Source organism: Theobroma cacao, chromosome 9, assembly GCF_000208745.1.
Source record: "Theobroma cacao cultivar B97-61/B2 chromosome 9, Criollo_cocoa_genome_V2, whole genome shotgun sequence".
NCBI classification, from domain to species: Eukaryota; Viridiplantae; Streptophyta; class Magnoliopsida; order Malvales; family Malvaceae; genus Theobroma; species Theobroma cacao.
The window spans coordinates 3910506-3937794 of record NC_030858.1 but is presented as its reverse complement, the minus strand read 5'-3'; the positions used below and the strand labels follow the sequence as shown (position 1 = coordinate 3937794).

At 38.1% G+C, this 27289-nt stretch overlaps 5 protein-coding genes across 6 annotated transcripts; 3 read left to right on the top strand and 2 right to left on the bottom strand.

Moving 5' to 3' along the window:
- On the top strand, nt 3196-5513 carry LOC18588272 (RING-box protein 1a). Its single transcript, XM_018126488.1, has 5 exons — nt 3196-3479; nt 3580-3630; nt 3743-3802; nt 5015-5086; nt 5192-5513. Exons 1-5 carry the CDS (start codon nt 3344-3346, stop codon nt 5227-5229), a joined length of 357 nt encoding a protein of 118 aa, XP_017981977.1. The 5' UTR covers nt 3196-3343; the 3' UTR covers nt 5230-5513.
- Nucleotides 11229-14840, top strand: LOC18588271 (subtilisin-like protease SBT1.8). Its single transcript, XM_007012563.2, has 2 exons — nt 11229-13007; nt 13786-14840. The coding sequence occupies exons 1-2, from the start codon at nt 11393-11395 to the stop codon at nt 14448-14450; spliced, it is 2280 nt and encodes a 759-aa protein (XP_007012625.2). The 5' UTR covers nt 11229-11392; the 3' UTR covers nt 14451-14840.
- Nucleotides 15943-19757, bottom strand: LOC18588270 (guanine nucleotide-binding protein subunit gamma 3). Of its 2 annotated transcripts, none has more exons than XM_018127669.1 (6): nt 19652-19757; nt 18558-18819; nt 17227-17279; nt 16976-17020; nt 16826-16870; nt 15943-16589 (listed from the first exon to the last, which is right to left on the bottom strand). In XM_018127669.1, exons 2-6 carry the CDS (start codon nt 18702-18704, stop codon nt 15998-16000), a joined length of 882 nt encoding a protein of 293 aa, XP_017983158.1. In that variant the 5' UTR covers nt 18705-18819; nt 19652-19757; the 3' UTR covers nt 15943-15997. The 2 variants fall into 2 exon arrangements, with proteins under 2 accessions (XP_017983158.1, XP_007012624.2); XM_007012562.2 differs by lacking the exon at nt 19652-19757 and adding an exon at nt 19397-19602.
- LOC18588268 (protein LURP-one-related 6) lies at nt 23510-25330 on the top strand. The gene is made up of 3 exons (XM_007012560.2): nt 23510-23918; nt 24642-24875; nt 25005-25330. The coding sequence occupies exons 1-3, from the start codon at nt 23682-23684 to the stop codon at nt 25146-25148; spliced, it is 615 nt and encodes a 204-aa protein (XP_007012622.2). The 5' UTR covers nt 23510-23681; the 3' UTR covers nt 25149-25330.
- On the bottom strand, nt 26137-26877 carry LOC18588267 (copper transporter 5). Its single transcript, XM_007012559.2, has one exon. The coding sequence runs from the start codon at nt 26709-26711 to the stop codon at nt 26289-26291; it is 423 nt and encodes a 140-aa protein (XP_007012621.1). The 5' UTR covers nt 26712-26877; the 3' UTR covers nt 26137-26288.

The window sequence follows — 27289 nt, the reverse complement described above, 5'->3', positions numbered from 1 at the left end:
AAAATATTGTTTTATAATTAGACTCAACTTTTGAAATTTGACCCCAAGGCCTAAGTAATTAAATTGGTAAACTTTTTAGGGAGTTTATAAAACGTGGAATAATAAGATGCAATGTTTAGATTTCTTGACTTTCAACTTAAATTAGGTGGTAGCAATTGACGATTTGATCAATAAGACCTCATCGGTTGAACTTTTCATCGTCGATTTGAGAAATAAAACCTAATTATTATCATCATTAATTAATTTTTTTTTTTGCATTTTATTGAAGCTACCCAATCGTTTTATGTTTCTCTATGACAAACCAATAGCAGCCAATCTTAATTAATTCTTAACCAAAAATATCAATGTTTTCTCCAATAGGTGGGTTTAGACCAAAATCAATGATTAGAACCTTTGAAGTAACCTTGTAAAGCGCCCTGCTACATTGTGACTTGTACCTAAACTGCTAAACAATTGACTCCTTCAAATTATGTCCTGCTTCCTATTGCTTCTACATTATATATATATATATATATATATATATATATATNCTCGTCTTCCTTACTTAGTCTTCTACTATATATATATATATATATATATATATATATATATGGCATGGTTGAAACCTCTGTTTTCCGGCTAAAACTTAACCAAAACCTAAGCCAAAGACTTGATGGTAAGAATTCACACGAGGAAGAAGATGTATTAAATATATGCGTTCAGACTTGAAAACGCCTTGAAAGCGTTGGTCAACTCTCAAATCATAAGCTGAGTAAAGTGTAAACCACTTTAAAGGAACCGGTTCCCCTTTAATTAAATTCCTGGAACCAAGCATGGATTCCATTTTTCTCGTACGTACATTCATCATATATAATTAGACTTAATTGGACGACTTAAGGTTTAAAGGTTGTGAAATTGCTTGGTACTTGCTATGAAACTACCTCCAATCAAAATCCATAACTCGCTAGGAAGGGAAAAAAAAGAGAAAATAAATTAAAATTTGTAAAAAATATAAAAGGAAATATTGATACTGTATAAAAGCTGACACCCATCACAATCCCCAGCCTTCTGTTCAATTTGACCAAGTTTACAAGACTCGGTCCTCAAACTCTTAAATTTTGCAGCTACGGGTATCAGCACTCTTAAACTTATATGCAGCGTTGCATAATTATTGCTGTGGAGGGAAAAACAAAGAAACCACATGCCAAGAGACAAAGAGATTGACAAACCCATGCGACCGCTTCGACGTCGCAGGAGAGGGGACAAAGGTGGCAACAACAACAACAGCAAGAACCCTAACCAGGAAGTTGCCCTCTGTTTCTTTCTTCTGGCTGTCATTTTGTTCGCCGTAACCTTGTTCTTCTTCATTCGTCTTTTGATGTACTTCCTTTAACTTTTGAAATTTTTTTGTAGGATGTTAATACTAGGTGGATCGAGTTCCATCCACCTCGATGCTTAAACAAAATCAGGGGAGGAGATCTTCAGATATATATATGGATCAGGGAAGGGCGTTTGTAGGAACAGGCGGATGGAACTCGATCCACCCAGTTGTTGTATTAGCATCAAGTTTACGTAGTTTACAATGTTTAAGTTTATCGTATAGAGGAACAAACAAACATCAGCTTCCATTAACAAGTTAAACTCCCTCGACAGCCGATGAGATTTACGTGTTACTGTTACTAAATATTATAACTATGCATTTGGCTTTGGTGGTTTCAAGTATATTTTGTTACTTACCTCTCCCTCATCTCAAGCAATAAAACTTCTGGTATTTTGTTTCAAGGGGATGAATGAATACAGTTCTTTTTCTTTTCTCTTCTTTTTTTGCACGGATTTGTGATAAAAAAAACAAAAGACAGGTGAAGAATTGAAAAAGGTAAAGAGACTGGCATTCATCTGCCAACTGGTGACTTATCGAAGCAGCATGGAAATGCTCGGTGGTCACCCTTCTCAGTCAACCTGGTTTGCGAAATCGATTTCTCGTTGATTGGCAAGGCATATATTTGATTTTATTCTCCAACCATGAATAATTACCAAAACAGCATCTTCTCCCATTATAGATTATTTTGGGTTCATAAATTTTGTCATGTTAATTTATGACTAAATGTTTAAATTGAGATTAAGCGATTTTGGGTTATTTTTTAATTAAAGATCAAACATTTCAATTATAATAATTAAAAATCAAACGTTTTTGATTTTTTATAATTAAATGTTTAAGTAGAAGCGTTTGGTATGTATAGGACAAGCGTATGACTTAGATACTGAATTTTCAACATGACATATAACAGCTAAATTTTTAACATGAAATATAATATATAAATTTTCAACATTGTGTATAACAATTACATTTTTCAATATGACGTGTAATAATTATATTTTCAACATAACGTGTAACAATAATTTCTAACATGACATTTAACAACTAAATTTTAAAATATGATATGTAACATTACATTTTTTAAAACTGTCATGTCATTAACTCAAACGATTTTCTGTTGTATATGATATATGCTACATCTACTTATCAATTTAACCCTTAACTGTGAAAAATTAAAAATATTTAACTTTTGATTATTATAAATTAAAAAAGTACTTGAATATTTAACTCAAATTTGACCATTTAGCTCTTGTTTTCCTGCCTCAACTTTTTTATATTAAAAAAAAGAGAGAAACAAAGGCTGTTGGGTTGGCTGAATATAGGGCTTCATTGGGCCTTCATATATATATATACATTCCCATACCAACGGATGCTGTTAATTATATGCGAAGTTGCAGACAATTGCTAATTGATAAAAGGCCCAAAGGCATTGCTGAAAAGCCTATTCCAACGAAAAATAATATATTTTTTCCCCCAGAAAAACATATTCAAACTCTTTTATTTTTTGCTTTATTATTTTATATATAATTAATAAAGCATATTGAAACCTAATTTAAATAAAACACATTTTTTATAAATACATAAGCATTTGATTCATTAATTAATGCATTGATTTAACTTTTTCTCTAAATCCAAAAAAAAAAGTCTTTTATAACATAATTTATATAATTTTTTCCCAAAAAATAACAACTCAGTCAATTTAAAAACTCAATCAGTATGGAGATTGGAATAAAAGGAAAGAGGTTTTATTGTTTTCTCATTGTTTGTTTTTTACTCCTTCATTCATAGGACTCTGACCCAAAGCCTATTTGTACAACCTTGTCGAAACCCAAATCCAATACCAACTTTATTTGTTCCCAAATTATATATATATATATATATATATATATATTTGTGCTTATTTTCTTTATTGCTCCTGCTGCGTCCGACTCTGCCCCAAAACAAAAGCAAAAAGATCTTGTGCCCTTTCGGTTCACGATCGCAGCCATGGCTACTCTAGACTCCGATGTTCCGATGGTTCCAGTTGGCGAGGCTTCCAGCAGCACCGCCCCTTCCTCCTCCACTAAGAAGCCCAAGCGCTTCGAGATCAAAAAGTGGAGTGCCGTTGCGCTCTGGGCCTGGGGTACCTAACCCTAACCGTTCCCTAGTTTACTTCCTCTATGTATGTAACTAATGCTTTGGAATTAATTTGTTTTTGGCTCTGATTTTTTTGATAAATGCAGATATTGTCGTGGATAATTGTGCAATTTGCAGGAATCACATCATGGATCTATGTGAGTCTTTCTGTCTTGATTTTAATCTTTTAACTACTTTTTTTTGTTCGAGTAATGATTTTGCCCTTTGGGTTTATTAATTCTGATTGTTTGCTTTAATTTGGTTGTTTAGGTATCGAATGTCAAGCCAACCAAGCCAGCGCCACCAGTGAGGAATGCACTGTTGCTTGGGGTATGTTTTTCTTCACTCACCGAACCTTAACGCTTAGTTCATATACTGTATGCTAATGTCGTAGGCATGTTTTAATGTTGGGATTATAATTGAGTTTTCTAGATATGCTTAACAGTTGTATCTCGGTGTTTTGAGTCGGGAATTCTTAAAAGGTCTGTTAGGATTAAAGGTTACTGGAAAGTGCTCTTAGAACATGTAGCAGTTGTTTATTTTGCATTGTATATGCATTTATTACCTTGTGGAGTAGTCTAGGTTGTTTGGTTTCAATAAACTTAAATCCAAATCCAAGTGTTGAGATTTTAGAACTCAATTTTGAACTTGTAGTTAATTTTACAAAGCCGTGGACTGAGTGTTTGTCTGGTGTAGAAGAGAGCAAATTAGAAAGTTTAAAGTAATTATGGCGACTCTTTTATGTTTTTATTAAGAAGAACATATCCAATAACTATAGCTTTTAATATGCTAATGGTGATGAAATCAATTAAGTTGACGGGGGCTATCCAATCTTGATTTCTAATGCTTTATTGCTTTGCTTTGTTATTGTACACCTGTGGCACCCAGCTGCATTATTTTGTAGGCTGTAATGTAGGCTGATTTACTCAAGCAAGTTGACCAGTGGTGGTTTGATTTATTGCATTCGATGTTTGTGCAGTTTTAGCACAATGTCAGATTATTTTGTATCCAAAATATCTGATTATTCTTTCACTTTTGGGCTGGCCAAGTGGTATGAACTATGTTGGTTGCTCTTCTTTTGTTGTCTATGTATACTTGGCCAAAATGGTTGATCCCTACATTCTATTAGCATCAAATTTGCATGGATTTGCATGACCAAGCTAAGTGAAGTGCACAAGAAGAAATTAGTGGTTAAATTGCTGTTGAGTTTACTTGTTTGTTCAAGTATTCTAAAGATTCATATATAGTTTGGATTGAAGAATGTGGATGATACATAAAGAACAGGATAGCCTTCTTAAACAGCACTAATATATCTGCTTGTCAATTGATATTGTTTTGGCTGATCTTGGAACTTTTATGTCCTTGTCTGTAACAGTGGTCTCATCTTACATATAAATGTCTGTATGTTGTTGAAAAGAGAATGCCTAAACTCATCTACGATTGCCTTTCTTTTTAAGAAAATGCTGAAAGTATAATGTTCTAGACCTGATCTCTAGCTTCAGATTGCTTGATCCAACGTATAATTGCTTTCTGTGTATGTAGGGGTCTGCAACCATGCATTTCACTTCCACTGCATCAGCCGATGGCTCAAGACTCGGCAAGTGTGTCCACTGGGTATGCTATTTGTGTCACAGTGCCTTATCTTGCTTGGATATTTTGCTCCATCTTATTTTTCTAACTGCTTTAGTGTCTGTTTGTTTCATGTTATTGCTTCTGCAGATAACAGTGAGTGGGAGTTCCAAAAGTATGGTCACTAGATCTTTTGGGTAGTTGAACCACCTTGGCCTTGTCACGTGGTGGAAGAAGACTGCCCATTTCTTCAGCTTTCTGTTTATTCGACTGGAGTTACTTTTAATTTTTTATAAAAACATTTGGCTTATATAACTTAGGAATCTGAATTTGATATGCACCGAGTGCAATATGTTAAATGCTATGAGCTTTATTATCTTTTGTGTGTTAATCTCTCCTCTTCTCTTTCTGGTTGTGGGTGCCGATGAATGTCTTTTCATGTGAATAATATTCTTGGCAATCACTTTGTGCATGAAAGGGGACCATGCTGTTTAGTCTGTTTTGTTGCAACATTGTATAAATGGTTTGCCATCATATGCATATACAACAACATAATTTGCTATGGGATGAAGGTGTGTTCTAAACTTTATGCTCGTGAAATTTCTTTTGGTTTCCATCTACTTAAGGCCTGGCCCAAAGGAAGAAAAATACTACTAATGATAGCAATTAATCCCAGATCAAATTCCTTCACGAAGTATTGTAAAGGATATAAATGGGTGGTTAGGCACTAAAAATCCTGGTTGATCTGTTTAAAAACCAGAATCTTCTTTTCTCGGCCAGTTAAACAAGTTTCGTTTTAGACATGAGTCAGTGGCCAGGAGCTTTTATCTAGGTTCGAGATGTTATTGAGCTGGTTCCTCCTTCTGGGCCAACTCGACCATGTACAACGCGCAGAAAGCTCAATTGAAATTGCTAAAAAAAACATGTTGGAAAATTTTGTCGCCAGAGAGATTCAGACTCTCACGGGGAGCCCCCATGTACTTAGCAGGCACACTCCGTAACCACTCGGCCTAAGCGATACTAATGATGCATTTTTATATTTATAATATATCTAACATTGTTTTTCCTTATAATGGTCCCTTTCGTTTCATTCATAGTAATAGCATCCTATATATTTCCTATGCGCCATGGCATGGAGCTCTAATCTGCAACAACAAATTCCCCATCAATGTTAAAAGTCTTCGCCAAACTTCTTGCGGTGCCTGCGCCACTCGACTGATTAGTACCTTTTCCCACTTCGCCGTAAATGATAGTTTGGTGCCGATACTCTATGGTCCATGACTCCATATATCGCCAACTATAGATGTGGCATTGCTTCTGCATTGTTCAGCTCAGGCTCAGCTCCCCCCTCTCCATTACTTAATTGTCAGGATCCAGGCGGAGACAACTTCGTGTTTTTGGGTGCAGCACAAATTCTTAACTCTCATTATGATACCTAAGTTAATTCTCTATCATCAACAGTATTTCATGACAAAATAAAGAAGAAGATAAATAAATAATGAAAACAGCAAATGCTGTTTAGATTAGGTGCAAAGTGAATTTTGAGAAGACAGCTTTCAACTACCAATGCTTTTTGCTGGGCGAGAGAAAAGCATCTCTCCATGTGCAAGTCGCAAGAAAACAAGAGGAAACATGAAGGGAACTTTCTGATTCGTACACATCCTCCCAAGGGATATGGTTAATGTGTTTTTTTATAACCCACACACACTCTGAAATGCTCACTTTCCCCCATAAATATATCAACGAAATACTGCTAGTTGTGTTTCCTTTTGTACTCCAATTAAAGATGTGTCTTATTGTAGTCTTCATATATAAAAAATAAATGTAGTATCCATCACGTTCTAAGTATCGTCCTTGATCTCAAGATGGTGTGGAAAAGCTTGTGCGCACTAGACGCTAGTTGATTGATCTTGTAATCTTATCTCCTCCTTCCCTCTCAATTTTCATCCAACACCCAAATCTTGAAATAATCCTTACATCATCTCTCATATGGATGAATTTGCAAAAATTTTCATCATTTTTAAATGTTACGTTTATGTCATGCTTGAGATACAATCTACATCGCCTACACATAGTTCAAATAGAACTGTCACTATAACTGCAACTGCTTTGAACTTTTCTTCTTAATTAAAGCAAGTAAAGTGCCACGGCTATAGTAGTTGAGTAGGAATGGACAGAAGGAAATATAGGAACTATCCCATTAATTTTAGCAGAACAAACAAGCACATGTGAGCAGGCATTAATTTAATAAACTACCTGCATCAGCTTCAGCAGTAATCCCGGATATAGCCCGAGCTCATATCCGAAATGGCTTGATCCCCCATCTGGCATGGTGGTAGCCTTCATTTCTTCGTTAGTGTTTGTATGGTAGGCAGCCACTGAAAAACTAACACTATGTGCAGGCAATGATGCAAGAGTCTTTTGGGGAGCATATTTTGCCTACTGCAAAAAAGTGAATAGGTCCGGGGCCCCCTATCTCTTTTCCTTCCAGAAGCCAGCATCAATCAATTAGAAAGTGCCATGTTACGTTAAGAGTGCTGAATGGTTTCTGCACATGGGTATTAAGATAATAGAGTTGCTGCTGCACTAGGAGCTGTGCCACTGGCCATGGCCCTCTGCCCCTCTCCTCAAATGCTGCTCAACTTCTTTTCTAATCCGCTTAGCTTTTCTTTCCTTCTTTCTTTCTTTATTCGTCTCTCAATAATTATCCAAAGACCCCATAAGATTAATCCCCTCCCTGGCTGGGCCACCTGCATTGGATGCAGAGTAATTGGGACCACCTCTTCCCACCAAACCTAGACCTTCTTCCAAGTGATACTAGCTAGCCGTTGTTCTTGCGATTGCAGACACCATGCTTCTTCTTAATTAGAAACTCTTGTAAATTGTCACGCCATTGACTTCAAAGCAATCTAGTGCCTGTTCAAGGTTAAATTATTGACCATTATCCTTCTTTTATACCTAATTTGACACATGACCATTTTTTTTTTATCTTCTTTGTAAACAGTTTCTAAAGTAAGTGGGTCTCCGTTACTTTGTCACTATATTAGTTCTTTTCTTTTGCTAAACAGGTCAGCCTCTATGACCGTTAGTAATGCAAATAAAAGATAACTCATTCTCTAATTTCTTAATTCGAGTTAGGATCTCAAACATTCTTTAAAATGGGATATTAGTATTCTAAAAACTTTCGTCAAATGGTCCAAAAGGACAGTATTCTGTAAGCACATTGAACATTTACTGGAACAGAGGTGGGCAGTGAGTACCCCATTCAAACTCCATAAAGTCATGAATGCAACTTTTCTTGACTTGTAATTCACCCACGCTTTTCAAAAAAATCTTACATGTCAATCAAAATCAACTCCCTGTGTTTGTTTTTTACTGTGATTATATATGTTGCCGACGTGTTAAATTTGTTATCGAAACACTCAATTTCATATTCCACCCTGCATAGAAATCACCATAACGGATTAATTTCTCTTTGACAGGATGATGAGTTTGTATGATTATCTTGCACTCAAGCTTTTACATTTTCTTTTTCCTTCTTTAATCCAAAGTTGTTGGCCTTTTGAAAGGAGCCTTGTCCCATCTATCATCGGGATTTCCAAAGCATGCTTTAAGGTTAAAAAAACAGATCAAATTGCGATAATGGCAGACTTTAACTTAAGTTACTGGCTGAGGAAGGTTTTTGGCTTATTGCCAAACTTTAGTTATCCATGGTTTTATATTAGGTGATATTTCATTGCGTGTAATCTTTCTATGCCTCTTGCTTACCACTCCCATGTCTCTCTGTCTCTCAATTCACATGTGCTGTACCATCACTAACTTGCAAAGGCCCTATAAAAAGAGAGAACATATTTTCTACAAGCTGGTCAGATAAAAGCGTTAAAAGCAGTCACACTTTGACTGCTTGAACACAGATGATTGTTTCTTTTTCAAGGCGAGGAGAGCAAATTTATCTGATACAAGAGCAGGTGAGAGAAACTAAAAAGAAAGAGAAAGATGCTTTATAAAGAGCAGAAAACGCGTGGGACATTGGTGAGAAAAAAATGGAAGAAAGCAGTGTGGGCGTGCGTTATTTCGGCAGATTGTTTCAGATTTCATGGGGAGAGTCTTTGTTGCCTCGATTGACGCCATCATCTGCGGCTATGTTAGACTGGGCACCCACAGTTCATGTGGCCCTTTTAATTAGCTTAAGACAATGAGGTACAAGTATCGCTATATTACAAAGAAAATTGATCAGCTCCTGGCATTCCTGCCCCTGCCTTGTTAGTTTACTGTAGTCATAGACGGTTTTTAAAGAGAAAAATTGAAGATTATGTGCCATCGGATTAGTTAATTCCTGTTGTTCAGAAAATAGCACTTTGAAAAGAAAAGAAAAGAAAATGGATAACAAGTGAAGCTGACAATAGCTAGACAGGCAAGTACAAGAAATCTGGTAATTCTGCCTTACTTTGCCAGTTTCATTTCGTACTGTAACAAAGGTAAAGCCAGGGAGATACGCACCAAAAATTAAAAGAAAAAAACAATTAGCCGTTAGCGTTGGATGGACGGCTGGGACATGGACTGCATACTGCAATAATGTCACCCAAGCCTAGCCTTTTGTCTTTTGGTACATGCCAGAATTTGTTGAGTCATTCATTAGTAGTTGCAATTATCTTTTTTTATAGCAACATTATATGTTCTTAGGGAAAACAAAAAACAAACAAATTTGACAAATTCAAACTCTTAAACGTATAGGAAATCTCATTCTTGCCTTGTCTGATACGTGCTTTTGAATCTGGTGAAAATCTTTTGTACCAGAAAAAGAGACACTTAGATAAAGATGGCATTGAATATTTTTGTATTACTTAATTCGATTAAATAAGATTAATATATTTTACAATCAAGTTTGAATACAAATTAGATGGTAGAATATTATCATAATTTTGGAGAATGATCATAAAGAATTTATTATCCAAATGTAAATATAAATAATAATTTTTAATATTAAATTTTAATTTTATAAATTATTTATAAATAATGAAATATTATCAAAATTATTTATTTTTTTAATATAAATATAATTTTTAAATTTTTTTATGAGTTAATTTTAATTTCTTAATTTATTTTTTATTAATAATATATGTAAAGTTTGATATTAAATATATTTTTTTATCTCAAAAGTCATTATTTTTTTGCGAGTATTAATAGTTGAAGTCTAATATTTGGTGTTGGTTTTTTATATAAATTGTTAATAATTAATTTTTAATTAGATTCAGATTGGAGGATCTCATAATTAGTAAGTACTCTACCCACCGACGTCTCTCAATTCAAATTTCCTCCAACTTGTATCTAATAAATTTCATATTTCATATTCAATATTCCCATCTAGTTCTAGTTTGGAGGTACACACTGTTTAAATTAAAATATATACGTCAACTTGGAAGTAATTCCCCAAGAAACTAGTAATTGGATAGCAATGAATAATGACATTAATTTCCCCAACCAAATCATGCAATTCATACTATTTTAATTAACTCTGCAACCTCCTTGTAATGCTGGTTTTCAACTCAACCACAGTATGGCTACCCAATGGCCAATACCAGGTCACTAACACCGCACTCATTTTGCGTAGTCCGTACCCCCAATGATTCCACAAACCTTTCACACCTACCGCTCTGCTGCCCCGTGCCGTCTATCATGTCAGTTGAAGCATAGAGCTGCTAGCCAGTAGGGGGTAGCCAGTTGATTTAGCGAATGCTTGAAAGAGTTACTGTGGTGGAAGACAAGCAGTAAAATACCTCGACATTTGATGAAACAACAGAGAAGATTCAACGACGACCAAGATGGTTGACAGGGAAGCGTGCATTTCCTATGACGTGTCTACTGCGGTACCTGGTCCCTTTTTGCATTCGGTAAAAGACAAATATCTGTAACAATTTCAGTTACATACCATTGCCATTTAGTAGCCGAATACAATAACCATACAAAAAGTAACAATCCTTCACTCTAAATGCATCAAATTACATTTTTGAAAAGCAATAAAAAAAAAAAAACAAACCATTGTTTTCGTTTTTAAAATTCATTTGGGAGAAATAGAGAAGAGTGCAGAGATTGCCAATTATTGGAAGACTAAGCAATTTGAGAACACCGACGAAGTGGCATTGATGTAATACACCAAAAGAATAAGCCCAATTAGAAATGCAAGAGGGTTATAAATCCGACACGAGTCTAATGTTTCCTTCTATCCTTTTCTGACAGTCGCATCTGGTTGTAGCGACTGTCCCTTCTTCATCCACTGTTGTTTCACTCCTCCGTTTTAGTACTACAAATAATCAAATTTTAACACCTCTGTTTTCTCTGTAATCCGCAGCCATGGCTTCTTCTACGTTCTTACTCGGCTTCCTCTTCCTCGTTCTTTCTCTCACAATCACCGCCAAGAAAACCTACATTGTTCACATGAAACATCATGACAAGCCCCTTTCTTTCGAAACTCACCATGATTGGTACAGTTCCAGCTTGCAAGCACTCTCCGCCGCCCCTGACTCCCTTCTCTATTCCTACACCACCGCATTCAATGGCTTCGCAGCCTCTCTCGATCCAGAACAAGTTGAATTGCTTAGGAAATCAGATTCCGTTCTGGGTGTTTACGAAGACACACTATACACTCTCCACACTACTCGTACCCCGCAATTCCTCGGCCTTGACACTGAATTCGGGCTCTGGGCTGGCCATAACACCCAGCAACTCGAACAAGCTTCTCGGGATGTGATCATTGGAGTTTTGGACACTGGAGTTTGGCCAGAATCTAAGAGCTTCGATGATTCCGACATGCCTGACCTTCCTTCTAAGTGGCGTGGCGAGTGCGAATCAGCTCCTGATTTTAGCCCCAAGTTTTGCAACAAAAAACTCATTGGAGCACGAAGCTTTTCGAAAGGTTACCATATGGCCAATGGTGGTGGTGGAATTTACAAGAAACCCAGAGAGGTCGAGTCCCCACGTGACAAAGATGGTCATGGAACCCACACTGCCAGCACCGCCGCGGGTGCTCACGTCGCTAACGCTAGCCTCCTCGGATACGCCAGCGGAACTGCTCGTGGGATGGCAACTCACGCGCGCGTCGCCTCGTACAAGGTTTGCTGGGAAACTGGTTGCTTCGGAGCCGACATTCTCGCGGGTATGGATCGGGCCATCCAAGACGGCGTCGACGTCCTCTCATTATCCCTCGGCGGCGGATCTGCACCGTATTACCGCGACACCATCGCTATTGGAGCCTTCGCGGCGATGGAGAAAGGCATTTTTGTTTCTTGCTCTGCTGGCAACAGCGGGCCCACGAAGGCCACTCTTGCCAACGTGGCACCATGGATTATGACGGTCGGCGCCGGGACTTTAGATCGAGATTTCCCCGCTTATGCCGTTTTAGGAAACAAAATCCGTTATAACGGCGTTTCTCTCTATAGCGGTCAAGGAATGGGAAATAAACCGGTTGGTTTGGTTTACAACAAAGGTAACATGTCGAGTAATCTATGTTTGCCTGGTTCACTCGACCCTGCTTTCGTACGTGGAAAAGTAGTAATTTGCGATAGAGGAACGAACGCCCGTGTGGAAAAAGGAGCAGTCGTGCGCGACGCTGGCGGGGTGGGGATGATCTTAGCGAACACGCCGGTTAGCGGTGAGGAATTGGTGGCCGACAGTCACTTGTTACCGGCCGTGGCGGTGGGGAGGAAAGTTGGTGATCTAATTAGGGAATACGCACGGTCCGATCCTAAGCCGACGGCTGTTTTAGTTTTTGGTGGGACGGTGTTAAATGTGCGTCCTTCACCGGTTGTTGCGGCGTTTAGTTCACGGGGCCCCAATATGGTGACGCCGCAGATCTTGAAGCCGGACGTGATTGGGCCTGGTGTTAACATTCTGGCTGCTTGGTCAGAGGCTATTGGGCCCACTGGGTTAGCGAAGGACACGAGGAAGACCAAGTTCAACATTATGTCAGGTACGTTATAACGGCTATATTTTTGCCCGTTTTCAGTCATTTTATGACATAAGACATTTCAGTAAGCTTACATATCTGTCTGTCTTGCCCCTTTTTGAGTTTAGTGTAACATAGTTGTTCAGAAAAACTAAAAAAAGGCATTGCTGGAAGTAGGGAAGGAAATTACCTAAGGATCTAGTTTGGACTAGAAAATGGTGATTTACATATAATAGTCAACAAAAAAAAAAAAAGCAATTAAGGTCTTTGGCTGCAAATCAATGTTAAAAATAGGATAAATTGACATTAAAAGTTTATTCTTTGAATGTGTGATAAGTTCATTGACATCTACAAAGGGATGATTAGTTCACCTCATGGAGTGATGTTTGTAAAATGCCCATATCTCTAAGGTTTGAAAATTCGCTTCAAATGTTTGGCAGAAATGGTCATTAGTGTTAATTGTGTATAATAATTTATGTGTACCAAGTGGAGTTATCATGTTATCAAGAAATATGATATTTTGCCTAACCTTCATGTGAAGGATTGGATTAGGATAAGCTTTTTCTAATACTAAAATACTCGGTAACTCGTTAATGTGGTAAGATGAATCCAATTTTTGATTGGCGAGCTGTTAAGCATGTGAATGATTTATATAACATTAGAAGAAGCATATGCTCTTTTCCTTTCACCATTTAAACCGTGATCCACATGCCTCCATGTTGTTGCATCTTTACCCATGTTCAGCTGTTCACTTTACCTAAAACTCGGTCCTGTCTTTATCTTTCTGCTTTTAAAAATGTAGGTACATCCATGTCCTGCCCGCACATCAGTGGGCTAGCAGCTCTGCTCAAGGCAGCTCATCCCGAATGGAGCACAAGTGCAATCAAATCGGCTCTCATGACCACTGCTTACACCGAGGATAACACCAATTCTTCTCTCAGGGATGCTGCCGATGGTTCCTTGTCTAACCCATGGGCTCATGGGGCTGGCCATGTCGACCCCCAGAAGGCTCTTTCTCCAGGCCTGGTGTACGATATCTCTACAGAAGAATACATATCATTCTTGTGCTCATTGGGCTACACCATCGACCACGTCAAGACCATAGTGAAGCGTCCGAATGTTACATGTTCCACGAAATTCAAAGACCCTGGCGAACTCAATTACCCATCATTTTCAGTCTTGTTTGGGGACAAAAGGGTTGTTCGATACACTCGGGAATTGACAAATGTAGGCCCCTCAAGGTCCATATACAAAGTCACAGTGAATGGCCCATCAACCGTTGGGATCTCAGTTAGGCCCACGACACTCATCTTTAGGAGCGCAGGAGAGAAGAAGAGATACACGGTTACTTTTGTAGCCAAAAGAGGGACAAGCCCGATGGCTAGATCTGAATTCGGTTCAATAGTCTGGAGTAATGCCCAAAACCAAGTTAAGAGCCCAGTTTCTTTCTCATGGACATTATTGTGATGGTCCTACAGTTTAATTCTGGGTTTTTTCTCATTACGAGCCGAGTACAACCCAAGTTTGCATTTGAAGAGAACCGGCGCAAAAGGCCCTCATCCAGCTAAAACAACCACAGTACATGGACCCTCCAGTCCTGAAGAAAAGGTGGAGTTGGATGGAGTTTGAAGTTTGCAAATTTCGTGTGTTGGTTTAATTTGATTGACATAATACAAATTTCAAGATAGAGCTTTGACTTCTTAATTTGTTCGTGAACTAAGCTTATCCTGATTATTGATGGATATCAGGGATTCGCTTACCCCAGCTTGCCTTTCTTTCTTTACCTAATCTTTGCTATCGTTTTCCATACCTTATTCATTAGCTAAGAATGAAGAGGGCCCAAATGATTTCTTCTTAGCTAACAGACTCCCTCCACTGGAGCCCCCTTTACTGTTGTTTGATGACTCACTGGCAACCATTGACACATATTCATGGTCTATTTACGGGTGAATTCGACAAACAAGCACACAACACAAGGAAAAACAAAAGAAGGGGACAAGGATGGACCCTAGGAGATCTTTTTAAGTGCAGCAAGTCCAACCAATTTCACCAAAGTGAATAGCTTCACTGTTTTATGCCACGGCAAATGTCACAGTCAGTCTCAGAAATCATTTTAAGTTTGATGCTCATATAGAAACTAGGGTCTTTGCCCGAGATTATGGGCCTCTTTTATCCTGACTCAATTATTCGGAAACGATTTAGGAAAGAAAAGAACGACTGAAGGAGGGTGGCAATAACCTGCAACTTGAATGGCTACAGTTTAGAAAAACCATACTGATCGAAAAGACATCTCACCACATAATTTGGTTAAGATTTTGCAGAAAGGATTGCAGAAACCATAAAACCATTCGGAACTTGGCCTCCCAAATTCAATTATTTGCGTCCATGATTGTCAGGTAGTAGGTCCACTGGTTTGAAATTTGGACCTGGAAAAGGTCCATCATCTACTCTCACTGTCAGCAAAGACTGGTGATGCTAACGAGTGATGTCTTATAAAAACTTCTACTGCTGTGCTGCATACTTCGTACGCAATTCTAGCCTAACTCCTAAGCCTAGCTTTGATAAGCCTTGTATTCGCAAAAGTTGTTCACACGTAACCTAGACGATCATTAACCTCATCACTAGCTGATAACGTTCAGAATTCTAAGATCCAACAAATTATTGATTATTTGCAAATTACTCAAATGACTTGGCTGTTTTCTGTGTAATTTTGTGATCCTTGCATCATTTCTACACTTGTTCAAACCAACCATGTCTACTAATTCCATGGGAAATTTTCTGTAAAAGGGAAAAAAAATTACTTCCCCAGTATGACCGCGGCATTGATGGGATGATAGCAAGACAATTCCTTCAATCAGGAAGGTTCCAAAACTGAATCTTCCCTTCCCCATTGTAAACTTTTCTTTTTTATCCAACGAAAGAAAATTCACTAGTTCCACACTTCATAAAAACTATTGCGAAAATTGAATGACATTTTTAGGATTGAGGATTCCATAAGGAATTGCATTAATATGTTAGAATAATAGGCAGCATGGGTTACAACAGGTTTTTGTACAACTGCAGCAAAGGCGTACCTTCGGACATTTAGGGCGAGAGCATCGCCATGTGCAACAACAGCAATCTGTGCATGAAGGAAATCGACAAATGCAACAGTTTCGGCTGCATGAGATCTTTCTGCAGCAATTGGATTTAGGACAAGAGCAACACAGCCACTTTGGCATGGCGCAGCAGCTTAAACATGAATTGCAGTTACATGAATAGCATTTACATGAACTACAGGCACAAGAGCTGCATTTACATGAACTGCATTTACATGAACCGCATTTACATGAACTGCAGCTAGATGGGCAGCAGTTGCATGAACTGCAGTCACATGAGGTGCAATTAGATGGGCAGCAGTTGCATGAACTGCAGTCACATGAGGTGCAGTTGCAGGACCTGCTGTTACGTGAGCTGTAAATGCATGAGCTGCAGTCAAAGGAGCTGCAGTTGCATAAATTGCAGTCACACAGATTACAGTCACTGCAACGTGGGCATTTCAGATGGCAAGAGCACCCAGAATAGCAACAACAGCAGATCCAAGACAAGTTAAAGCAGGGCATTCCACTGCAAAAGAATGAAATTTATGTTATTAAGCAGGACATGTAGAAAAGTGAAATACTTCACAAAAAAAAATTTGGTTCAAATGTAAACTGAAGTTTGCATTAGGCAAAAATGTATAAACAAGCAATTCGATTTCTGTATAATAAATATAATTATTGGGAGTATATCTTCTTGTATTTTAAATATATATACTAACTGATATTGAATAAATATAAAACAAAAGCACAAGAAATTGGTACCAAAGCCACTTCCAAAAGCGACATGACTTTCGATTCTTCCGGCTTCTGCTTGAAGGGACAAGAAAGTAAATAAATGAAGTGTAAGGATTACGTCCCCTTCTAAACCTTATATAAAAATTGGCGAGAAATGAAAACATTTTTAATTCTTACGTTGGTATTAGAGGGTCTGAGTTTGCCATCACAAAATCTGTAACCCTGAAAGGAGGAAAAAATCCCATTTCTATATAAAATAGAATCTTTGGCTAAGGTATAATTTTAGCAATAGACAAAACCAAAATTTCAAAACGCATGGATAAACTACATTTCTGATAGAAATTTTGATTAAGTAGATGCTGTACAAGGTAATCGAAAAACCATGCATACTCTCTTGCCCAAAAATCAAGAAATAAAATTGTGCATACTCTTTGCAGCATCTGGAAGCAGGTTGGAGGCCTTCAACAGATTTTAACTCCTCCTGCTTAAAAATGAAATTGTCAGCAACATATTAGACTGCAATAGAAAGACTTCATACAAAAATTTACTTGAATAAAAAAAAATAGGATTTGTATAATATGCTTAATTTTAATTTGCAGTTGGACCACACAGCATACAGTGGCAAGGGAACATGATTTGATCGTAACATCATCTCTTGTTAAAATAAAACAGGAAGCTCTCTAGCATCGATAAATCCTGGTCTCTTCATTCAGACCATACTATATCTGTAACCACATACTGGTTGTACCATTTTTTCAAACATAAAATTATTGTGCACATTTTTAAAAGTATAACGATAATGCATTTGACAAAAATCCATAGATTGGTGCATATTAGTCGACAGGAACAAACCACCTACAACAAAAGAAAAGGGATGTCACTGCTGCATTCTGTACTGTGCTTCCACCTTCCGGCTTCTGGCTTCGAACATTACTAGTTAAGCTGATTGGAAAGATTTACATAATTTAAAGATCAACCAATACAAATGAATGGCAGGTTATTAGAATCAAGGTGGCTGGCGGGGAGATTTGAGTGTTTGATGAGCCAAAACAGGGGAATCAATGTTGTGGTTGCATCAATAAATAATACTTAAAACTCTATACAGTGGTATGCAGATCAAGAGGCAAACTCCACCAACCAAGTGGCAAGGTGATCTGAACCAGGTCAGTGGTAATGCATGCTTCAGCTTTCTAAAGATGACATTCTGAAAACCATTTTAATTGTTTGCCGTGATAAGCTAATTGTCAGGGGACTACAGTCTCCACCAAAATTTACTAACCTGAGAAAATTTTATGCTTTTCTAGCTGAACGAACACAACTACATTAGGTCTGCTCTTTTTCATGTTTGGAATTTAATGTTAACCGACACCTTTCCTTTTGATCCCATAAAATTCTCACCAATCCAGATATATACAATATCATTTACCCGCAAAAACCTTTTTTTGGGGGGGAATTTGAAATAAAATTGTTCCAATACAGAGAAATTCTTTATGTTGTGTTTGGACCTTTTTGAATTGCAAAGGGAGAGAATTCGATTTTAACACCTAGTTCAAAAGTCTTCGTATCCAAACGCGCCGTTAACCTTCCGTGGAAAACAGGAAACTTGTCATCTTACAATTTGCAGCAGCAAGTTACAACATTTCAAGTTCATCTTTTTCATCCTAATCCATTCAAAAACATAACACGAAGCAATTTACGCATACTAATATCTAGTAGTTAATTTAGAGCAAAACACAAAGCAATCCAAAATAAAACACACCTCAAGAAAACTGATCTCTCTCTCGAGCACCTGAACCTTAGCCGCTTCCCTTCGCTTCCCATACAAATCCGGATAGTCTGGCGGGGATTTCGGACATGGTGGAGGCAGAGACCGCACAGAGGAAGAACCTCCTGCCCTTGCAGCCATCTCCTAGTGCAACAACTATTGACTCTCCGGTCGGAGAGAAAAATGCTGGCTTTGATTTTTCACAATATCACCCTCCCCCTTTCCCCAAGAAAACAAAGCAAGAAGCAGCGGAGTCCTAGAAGCAGTAAGTAAACACAGGAAGGCAGTTACCTCTTTTGTATAGTTAAAGAGCTAGCAAGAGACAAACAAGAAGCGGCAAGTAATGTTAGGTGTGAAAGCTAATACGAAAGAAAAGAAAAAAAAGAAAGGTTTTTTGGGTGTGGCAGTGGCAGTGGCAGAGGCAGTAATTAACGCTTCTGACAAGGATAATTACGACCCAGAACTAAAAAGACTCGGCAGGAGCTGAACACAGCAACAGCAACGGCTGCAGCTGTGCAAGAAATGAAAGTAAATGGGGGTTGGGGGGGTCCGGTTTTAAAACCAAAAAAATAAAACACAGTTAAAGTCTTTGCTGTTGTTGAAGTCGCAGCAGAAGAAGAGATTAAATGGGGATTTAAAGCAGAGACAAAGGAAGATAAATATAATGAGGCTAAAAAGGGCGTCATTATTATTAGATGAAGTCACAGAGAGTGCGTGGAGAGAGGAAGAAAGATCTGATCTTTCTCGAGACACAACCTTTGTGCATGGTAATAATGATAATAGTAATAATGGTAAAGACGGCTGTGAAAAAGCCTGCAAGTGTTTGTACCAACCCATCTAAGCCAAAGTTTCAGTCTTTCCCCAGAGAGATATTTTTCTTTTTTTCTCCCCTGCTCTGTGTTTTTGGGTGGTGAAAATTTTCAGGTTTTGTTTCATAAAACAGTAATAGAATAACTGTTTTAACACCTAAAACACCCTCCCAGCTCTATAAATTTGTATATTTCGTTGTATTATTTGGTCTGAGTCCCTCTGCTGGGTGGGGATGCAGAATTGCAGAAGGCAGAGAAGCGAAAAGCACGATGTAGTACCTCAGATCGCACGTGACATCTGCGTAGGAGAGAGACACAGAGAAAAATAGTTTAAAAAATATAAAAGCTGTGCTTTTTTGGGGTTTTTGCATTGTTCAACGACGAATCAGCCCTCACTTTGAGAGAGTATGTAAAAAAATAAAAATAAAAGAGAGTGGGGAACAATAACTAGTCCAGTCCACTAAGGAGAGATGGTAAAAGTTTCAAGTAATGTAAAATTATTTTTTTTTGGTTTTTCATGGCCTTTTCTTTTTTTTTTAAATAGTATGGCAAGTTTACCTTTTACAAAAGATGTTGAAATTTGGGAAAAACAAACCTTTGAATCACTTGAACCAGAGGGGAAAAACGAGGGGTAACTCTCTCTCTCTCTGACTATCAAAGGAAGAAAATGAAGTTGATAGTGATCTTAGGTAAATTCCAAAACTTTATTCTTTGGTACAATCACTCTGAAATTATTACCTTTACGTCATGTTAATTCTTTCCACTTCCATACTCTTTTCTTTTTTCTAATTCAAAATGAATGCTCTCTCCTTTCCTCAATCTGATTTCCCCTGTACCTGATTTACTTTTTCTTTTTTTTTTTGGTATTTTCCAACGGGATATTTGGCTATCAAGTCTACATGACATTGATGAGAGCAAATTATGGGAGAGGCATTTCTTTATCAGACTTGTATTGATTGATTATTGTTGAAGAAGAAAAGGGTGTGCCGGTGGAAGTGGGATCTAGTTTGTGGAAAATTTTTCTGTCTTTTTTGATCATTGCCCTCCTTAATAGTATTCAGTTCATCTAACTAAAATACATAAATCTTGCTTATTTGTTTGTGATTAAAACTATGGAAATTGATCGTTGCCATTGAAAGTTCAAAATTATTGGTCCTAAACAAGCTTTTGAAGGGAAAGCGTGGATGGAGCTCTCCGGCTGCAACTCAAAAATTATTTCAAAATTCTCATGATGGGATAGGCCCCAACGCTGGCTCTACACGGATATTGGCTGATGGTGCAGGCAGTACATGAACAGTGACCTTTTTCCATAGCGCTCTCGTGCCTAAACTATTTTTCTGAGACTGTGTCTCTGCAGTCTCTGCTCTGCCTCCTCCCTGCTAGATCATATCCAATCCCCATGGCAATGCCGATCTCCTAACAGGGTTTTGATTCAATGTGAACAGTTGGAAAATTTTGCAAGATAAAAAAAGTCAACTCGGCAAAGGAAGATAAAAGGAAAAAAAAAACCAGCAGTGAATTTCAGAGGTACTACAGCTTAATTAACCAATTTTTACTTTTTAATCCTAAATTCGATCACTTCCCATTATTTCATCACCAAATAAGAAAGACCAACAACTTGATCAATATTCTGAATTCGAGCATGTGACTCTTTTCTAGTTCCATTACAACTGTACAAGGTCATTATCAATAGGATTGTCCCTGGAATGAATTTTGAATCTGAGATACAAGCAAAATGATAAGCGTTGTCCCAAAAATCAAGAGTAGGTTTCAATGTTTGAGGGGGAGGGGGCAGTTCCCTTGTCTCCCAATACCTACACACCTACTTTCCTCTCCATTCCACAGTTAGTAGGTATAGCACATCAGGTCTTCCACCACACCCCTGTAAAAACTCGTGGTTGGGGTTCCCATCCCACTCTAACCTCGCTTTCGAATTTATAGCCTTTTTGTTTTAGGCCTAGACTGCCTGGGTTGGTCTCTCTAGGCTTGAATGCATAACCAACCTTTCACTGAATACGCAGGCATTGAAACCTTTCAACCAAAATAGTTTAACCCTTACACAATTCACGTGCATTGGTGTGTATCTAAATCATCCAACAGTCTTTATTTGCATTTATAGCAAATGAAGTCGTAACAAAGTAAATTGCATAACTGTGTTTAACAGCATTACAATATGCAATGCAAGGTTGCTTTCCTTCACGTCCCTTGCTTCATGCAATTTATTCAACAAACAAACTCCATAATCTTTCTTCGTAACAAAGCAAAATCTATGGGACTGCACCCCCCCCCCCCCCCCCTCCGATTTTACGTTTTACTTCCGTACAGGTCTCAACTCAGCCCCCAGCCATTTTTGAGAGAAGTTCGGATAGGCCACGCGCACTCGGGTGGCGTGAGAGCACTCAGCTCGAGGCAGAGGGTCCCACCCGCCCCCACTCGTGGGGTCCTGAATCCTGCCTGGATGAGTGGGCCCGACATTTGGGAAGACAAGTCATTTCACTTCGATGCCTACCTGCCGCTCTTTTCCAAAGTACAACACCAACCGCGTTAATGGAAGAAAATTATAAAATTACTATTGGGGTGATCTAAATCTGTCAAGTTGGCGGTGCATGTTAGAAATTGACAGTGGGGTGAAATTAGCTTGAGCTGGTGTGGGTGTCGTGGTGCTCCAGAAATGAAAAAAGACTCCAAAGAACAATCATTGTCCGATTACTCTTTTCAGACAGTGATGCTAAGCGTACGATTACGACACGTGCATTCAGAGCGAAGCTGTTTTTGGTTATTAGCTTAATAGTATTCGACAAGCCCAAGGATGTGGCCTGCTTCTTCCTTGGGCTGTGCCCATAGGCTGCCTCTGATGTGATCATCTACAGCTAGACTCTTTTGGTCTTTTCTTTTCGAACTTTTAGGACTCAATTATAATTTATTCTTTCTTCTTTTTTCCCTGTGAACCAGCTCAAGTCTTGTTAATTTTGATGCCTCTGATCTCATTTGGGGACGCTATTAACTCAAAAGTTTTAGTATTTGAACGTTCAAAGATATGCTTAAACACAAATTTTAACCAGGTTTAGTGCTCTGTCTTTGAGCCTGAACTTTCTTAGTAGTTTGCAAACTCTAAATTTCAAAGTATCAAATATAATTCCAATCTTTATGACAAGCTTCGAATAATCGGGTCGACTTCTTAGAAGCCAAGCTCTTACCACCACTAAAATTCTTCGACCAACACTCAAATTGAAGTCAGCAGCAGCAAAGTTTTCCGCTGAACTGGAGTCAAGGCAGTCAGGTAAAATCGTGTATGCGAAGCCATGGCCAAACCATTGGCTCTGGAGACAACCTTTTGCATGCAGTAAGTAACCCATTTATTGCCAGCCACGTTAGTTGATTAGCATCTAACTAGACAGCCTTTTCATTCAAGTCAAAAGCAGATCAGATCATACGCACGATGCATGCAATTTTGTAGTAATCCAAACGTTAGTCTAAATCAACTTCAAGAAGACACCTTTAAGTACAGGAAGAAATGGTCCATGAAGTCCTCTTTTATCAATAATAGCACTATGGAAGGCTACTTCATATAAGTATTCAAGATTCCTATTCTGGCTACCAACCTGCCAAAATTTTCAAAAGACTCAAAGCCCTTTTTGAAAATCTTCACTCGACTCAAAAAGCAAGGTAAGGTTCTTTTAATTAAAATTAAGTTCCTAAAGTAATCTATTACAAGCGATTGAATAAAAATTCAAATCCATATAATTGAAAAATCTTGTTACATAAATTAAATGTACAAAATTCGAAAAAAATTTTAATACTCTTTTGTACTTTTGCTAAAAATTGTAAATAATTTCTATTAGATTTTGAATATAAATAGTATGTTAATAAAATTTTTATATATTATTGATTTTTATTGAATTTTATTAATTTATAAATTTTTATATATCAATATTATTATATAAATTCTCTCCCATAAACATATGCGCAATATGCAACATGGAAATCCTCCATGGAGAACTACATAAGACACGTGCTTCACCCTTTCCACGCTCTCAGGTGATTGGCTTGTAGAGTGGCGCGTGAGATTGCAATCCTCATCTTCGACAAGCAAACCACACAAGCCACACCGTTTGCCACATATTCTTGCATGTTCTGTGAATGGCAATAGTCAAACAACTTGCCAAATCTTTCAACATAAAAAGTTTTATTGTTCTTCCTCTAACACTACTTTCTTGAAACTCAGCGTTGTATAAATATATATAATTGTCTCAGACTTGAGAAACCAAAATTCACAACTGAGAATTCTTCTTTGAGAGATTAGGAAGAAATGGCAGCAGCAAAAGCAAGCGCAATGCCGCTTATCAGTAAGCTCTACTGTTCTTCTTCTCAGGTAGTGCTTGTGGTTAGGAGGAGGCCACATGTAGTGAATGGAGGTGGTTTCGTGGTCACCGATTGTAGCCAGAAGGTTGTTTTCAGGATTGACGGTTGTGGGGTTCTTGGTACTAAAGGGGAGCTGGTTCTGAGAGATGGAAATGGGGATGCTTTGCTTCTCATACGTCGAAAGGTAATATTCCTTTTTACCCCGTTAGAAGAGAATTAAGCTCATAGTTAATCATTACCATATACCATACACACACACACCAAGCAAGCATGTATATATAAGAGGCTGTTATAGTCCATGAATTGATTTTTGATGTACAAAAGGGTGAATGACGTGAAGGTGGTGGATCAGGGTTGTTCTGATCAATTTAGAAACAGCTATTGATAAACTGCATCATGATATTATGTCAATTTCTTAATTACATGTATAATACATCATGCATTCATGCCTATATGAATTAATTAATTTCAAAGAATAATTATGCTTGAACTTCCTGGAGTAGTCTATATGAAAACTTGCATATGTGCTAGGAGGAAAGACACAAGAGGAACACGATAGCAGGATAAAATGGGATTGTAAGTGATCGTGGGAATACCTGTTCCCTGAAATAGTTTCCAATTTATGGAGATGGCAATTGGTTCAAGTAACTTTTGTACAGCCGGGAAGCTGGTGGATGAGATGAATCCAAGTATATAGCCATTATATTTGAGATCTCTCATTTCTCCACCAAAGGGTTCATGTCCCCGCGTCAATTATTTTTTTAAGAAGGCGAGGAAGGGAGATGATATTTTATGCATAGTGTTTTTAATTATTGAGTAGGCATATATAGGGGCATGCAAGGGCACCCACAAGCACAAATTTGGTTGCTATGGGCTAAGCCTATGGTTGTTGATTCTTATATTCCAGGGAGGGATGGTTGAGGCCCTAAGCATACATAAAAGATGGAAAGGTTACACTTTTGACTACGAAGGATCACAAAAGTTGGTATTCACCTTGAAGGAGCCCCGGTCCAGTTGTTTAGCAAAAAACAATGCCATCAGAATCGCCACGGAGCCAAAAGGAAGCAGCTTTGAGATTAAAGGCTATTTCCCAGATAGAAACTGCAGCATCATTGATTCTATAGGCAACATTGTCGCTCAGGTAGTTTATATCTATCCTTATTTCCTTTGTTTCCTATTTTTCTCTTTTCAATTAAAATAGAAATGTATATAAAGTTGGCCATAGGCGTCCTAAGTTTGCTCTAAATCATATTAATTCATGTGATGACAGATTGGAGTGATGAAGGAAGTAGACGAGTTGATGGCGAGTAAAGATCTTTATCATGTCGTGGTAAATCCTGGAATCGATCAAGCTTTTGTTTTTGGAGTCATTTCTGTTCTTGATTACATATATGGTGAATCTACCAGGTGCTGAATGACAGAATGAGCAAAGCCTAACTAAGCAGATTTTCCTTTTTGTAACCAAAATGAAAAAAAAAAAAAGAGTCTAAATTTATATGGATAAGCTGATCCTATAATAATGCTTTTAGTTTTGTTCCTTTGGTCAGACTTGTATAACTAGATTGGGAATCAATTAAGCTGCACATTTCAATTGCATTTTCTTTTTCATTTTTCTATGACAATAAGTTGTAAATCTAAGCATCACGACTATTAACAAAGATACTTGGTTGAATTAACTACGCAACAAAATGACTTAAAACCCAAGTCCATTAGCAGACATTCCTGCATTAATTTGCTTGACATTCAAGTTAGTTGGAGAAAGCCCGTAATCAGAAATTGAACCAACATCTCGTATAATTGAAGCAACAATGTTTTAGCCGCCATTAACGCGACACATCTGGGTTGGGTTCCTCGGGCCTTTCTCGATACGGTCTAGAGGTGTATGCCTTGTTCGACCCATTAAAAAGAAACCGAGCAGCGTTTTCGAGAATTTGTACTCTTGTCGTTTTTCTTCTCCGTTTTCTGGCCCTTATTACAATATTGGCTACCGGCTAGAGCCTAGAAATGCAGTGACAATCAACAAAAGGCTACGTTAAAGTAAAAATTAATGATGGGTATTTCCATAAAACAAAGATTAATGAAAGAACCCTAATTTTGTTTGCTTCACAGGTTCGCTGTTCACCAAACAGTCACATAGTTTGAAATTGTTTGCGCAACTGAGCAAACTACCGAATTTTGGGCTTCGTCTCTCTTTCAATCTGTCTCTTCTTGGCCCAACCATTGCGAATATCTCATGTGGCAGTGCCGAAGCAGACTCTGTCTACATTGCATAGCACGCCATTATGGCTAGTTCCCAAGTTTCCTTGCTTCCTTCAATCAAACGCAACTTGATGTTTTCAAAAACAAAAGGCAAAGAAGAAGGCTTCCTCGACAATATCTAAAGAGTTAAAAATGATCAGATCTGAGAAATTTAACAGAAGAATAATTCATTCACGAACTACAAAGAAAATCATATAATTCAAGAAAGAAATATTGATAATTCGTACAGAAAATTCTGGTACAGTATACAACAGTAAAGGAAAATATAGAACTAGAATTGTCGAAAAAGATAGCGTCAAGCACAAGCGCAAGCGTTGTCCACAATCACGGTGTCCTCATCGGCGCACCTGAAGAACAGGTACCCAACAGCGAGTCCCGAAACGACGGCCAAGAAAACGCCTGCGTTGAACGACATGATGGCCAACATCAGGAGATATCCGATCGCCGAGTTGATTCCAAAAAGCACGGCCGTCGCGAATTTAGCAGAGCGGCGCGATTTGGAGAGGAGAGGTACGGCGGCGCCGGTGGAGGAGGGCTGGGATGGGTTAGAGGAAGCGAGGGTATTGAAACGGAGGCGTCGATCTTCCATGTACTGGTAAAAGGAAGAGAAGAGGAAGCAAGCGACTAGAGTGAGGAGGTAACTCAGCCATGAATCGGTTTTCCAGGAGTCGATGAGGAGAGTTACGTCTTTTCCCCAATATAAGGTCATGTGCATCATCTTCGATCTCGTTGAAGGATTTCCAAAGACAAAACAGAATAAAGATGAAGCAAGAAGAGGAAAGTTCGTTGTGTCTTGCTTGAGACAGAAATCTTAAAATTTGACAGAGCGCTTTGGTTTGGACAGGGAATTCTTAACCAATCTAGTTCTAGGAATGCCCTTTGGAGTTTCGATTTACAATTATGCCCTTAATAATAATAGGATATGCTACTATGCTTACCCAAGCCTGAAATAAAGGTTGAAAAGGACTAAAAGGGAATGGGCAACTGCAAAGTTGGTTTTGGGGTTAAATTCTCACCCCAATTTTGATCCAACAAAGGGAAAGAGACAAGGAATAAGAGTGAAATGGTACCTTAATGCATGAAATAAAGTTTGAGAATGAGGGTTCTAGACATAGGTTAAGGGTGAGAAATTGAGAGCTGAAGCAAACTCCAGCTTTCCAAGTCTCGTTTCAGTTTTGGGGCAGAGTTACAGCAAAATGGTTCGGCTGTTGCATTTAATTCTGGTAAAAAGAACAGAATGGTTACTAAATTTGGCTAAGGAACTAACTAGTAACTACTAAGCAGCATTTTTGAGAT

Coding starts and splice junctions, on each gene's coding strand:
- LOC18588271 (XM_007012563.2), top strand. CDS start 11,393: ATGGCTTCTTCTACGTTCTTACTCGGCTTCCTCTTCCTCGTTCTTTCT. Junction 13,008..13,785: donor CAAGTTCAACATTATGTCAG/GTACGTTATAAC, acceptor TTAAAAATGTAG/GTACATCCATGTCCTGCCCG.
- LOC18588268 (XM_007012560.2), top strand. CDS start 23,682: ATGGCAGCAGCAAAAGCAAGCGCAATGCCGCTTATCAGTAAGCTCTAC. Junction 23,919..24,641: donor TGCTTCTCATACGTCGAAAG/GTAATATTCCTT, acceptor CTTATATTCCAG/GGAGGGATGGTTGAGGCCCT. Junction 24,876..25,004: donor TAGGCAACATTGTCGCTCAG/GTAGTTTATATC, acceptor ATGTGATGACAG/ATTGGAGTGATGAAGGAAGT.
- LOC18588272 (XM_018126488.1), top strand. CDS start 3,344: ATGGCTACTCTAGACTCCGATGTTCCGATGGTTCCAGTTGGCGAGGCT. Junction 3,631..3,742: donor GAATCACATCATGGATCTAT/GTGAGTCTTTCT, acceptor TTGGTTGTTTAG/GTATCGAATGTCAAGCCAAC. Junction 3,803..5,014: donor GGAATGCACTGTTGCTTGGG/GTATGTTTTTCT, acceptor CTGTGTATGTAG/GGGTCTGCAACCATGCATTT.
- LOC18588270 (XM_018127669.1), bottom strand. CDS start 18,704: ATGGCTGCAAGGGCAGGAGGTTCTTCCTCTGTGCGGTCTCTGCCTCCA. Junction 16,871..16,975: donor TCAGACCCTCTAATACCAAC/GTAAGAATTAAA, acceptor CCCTTCAAGCAG/AAGCCGGAAGAATCGAAAGT. Junction 16,590..16,825: donor CGCTTTTGGAAGTGGCTTTG/GTACCAATTTCT, acceptor ATTCTTTTGCAG/TGGAATGCCCTGCTTTAACT.
- LOC18588267 (XM_007012559.2), bottom strand. CDS start 26,711: ATGATGCACATGACCTTATATTGGGGAAAAGACGTAACTCTCCTCATC.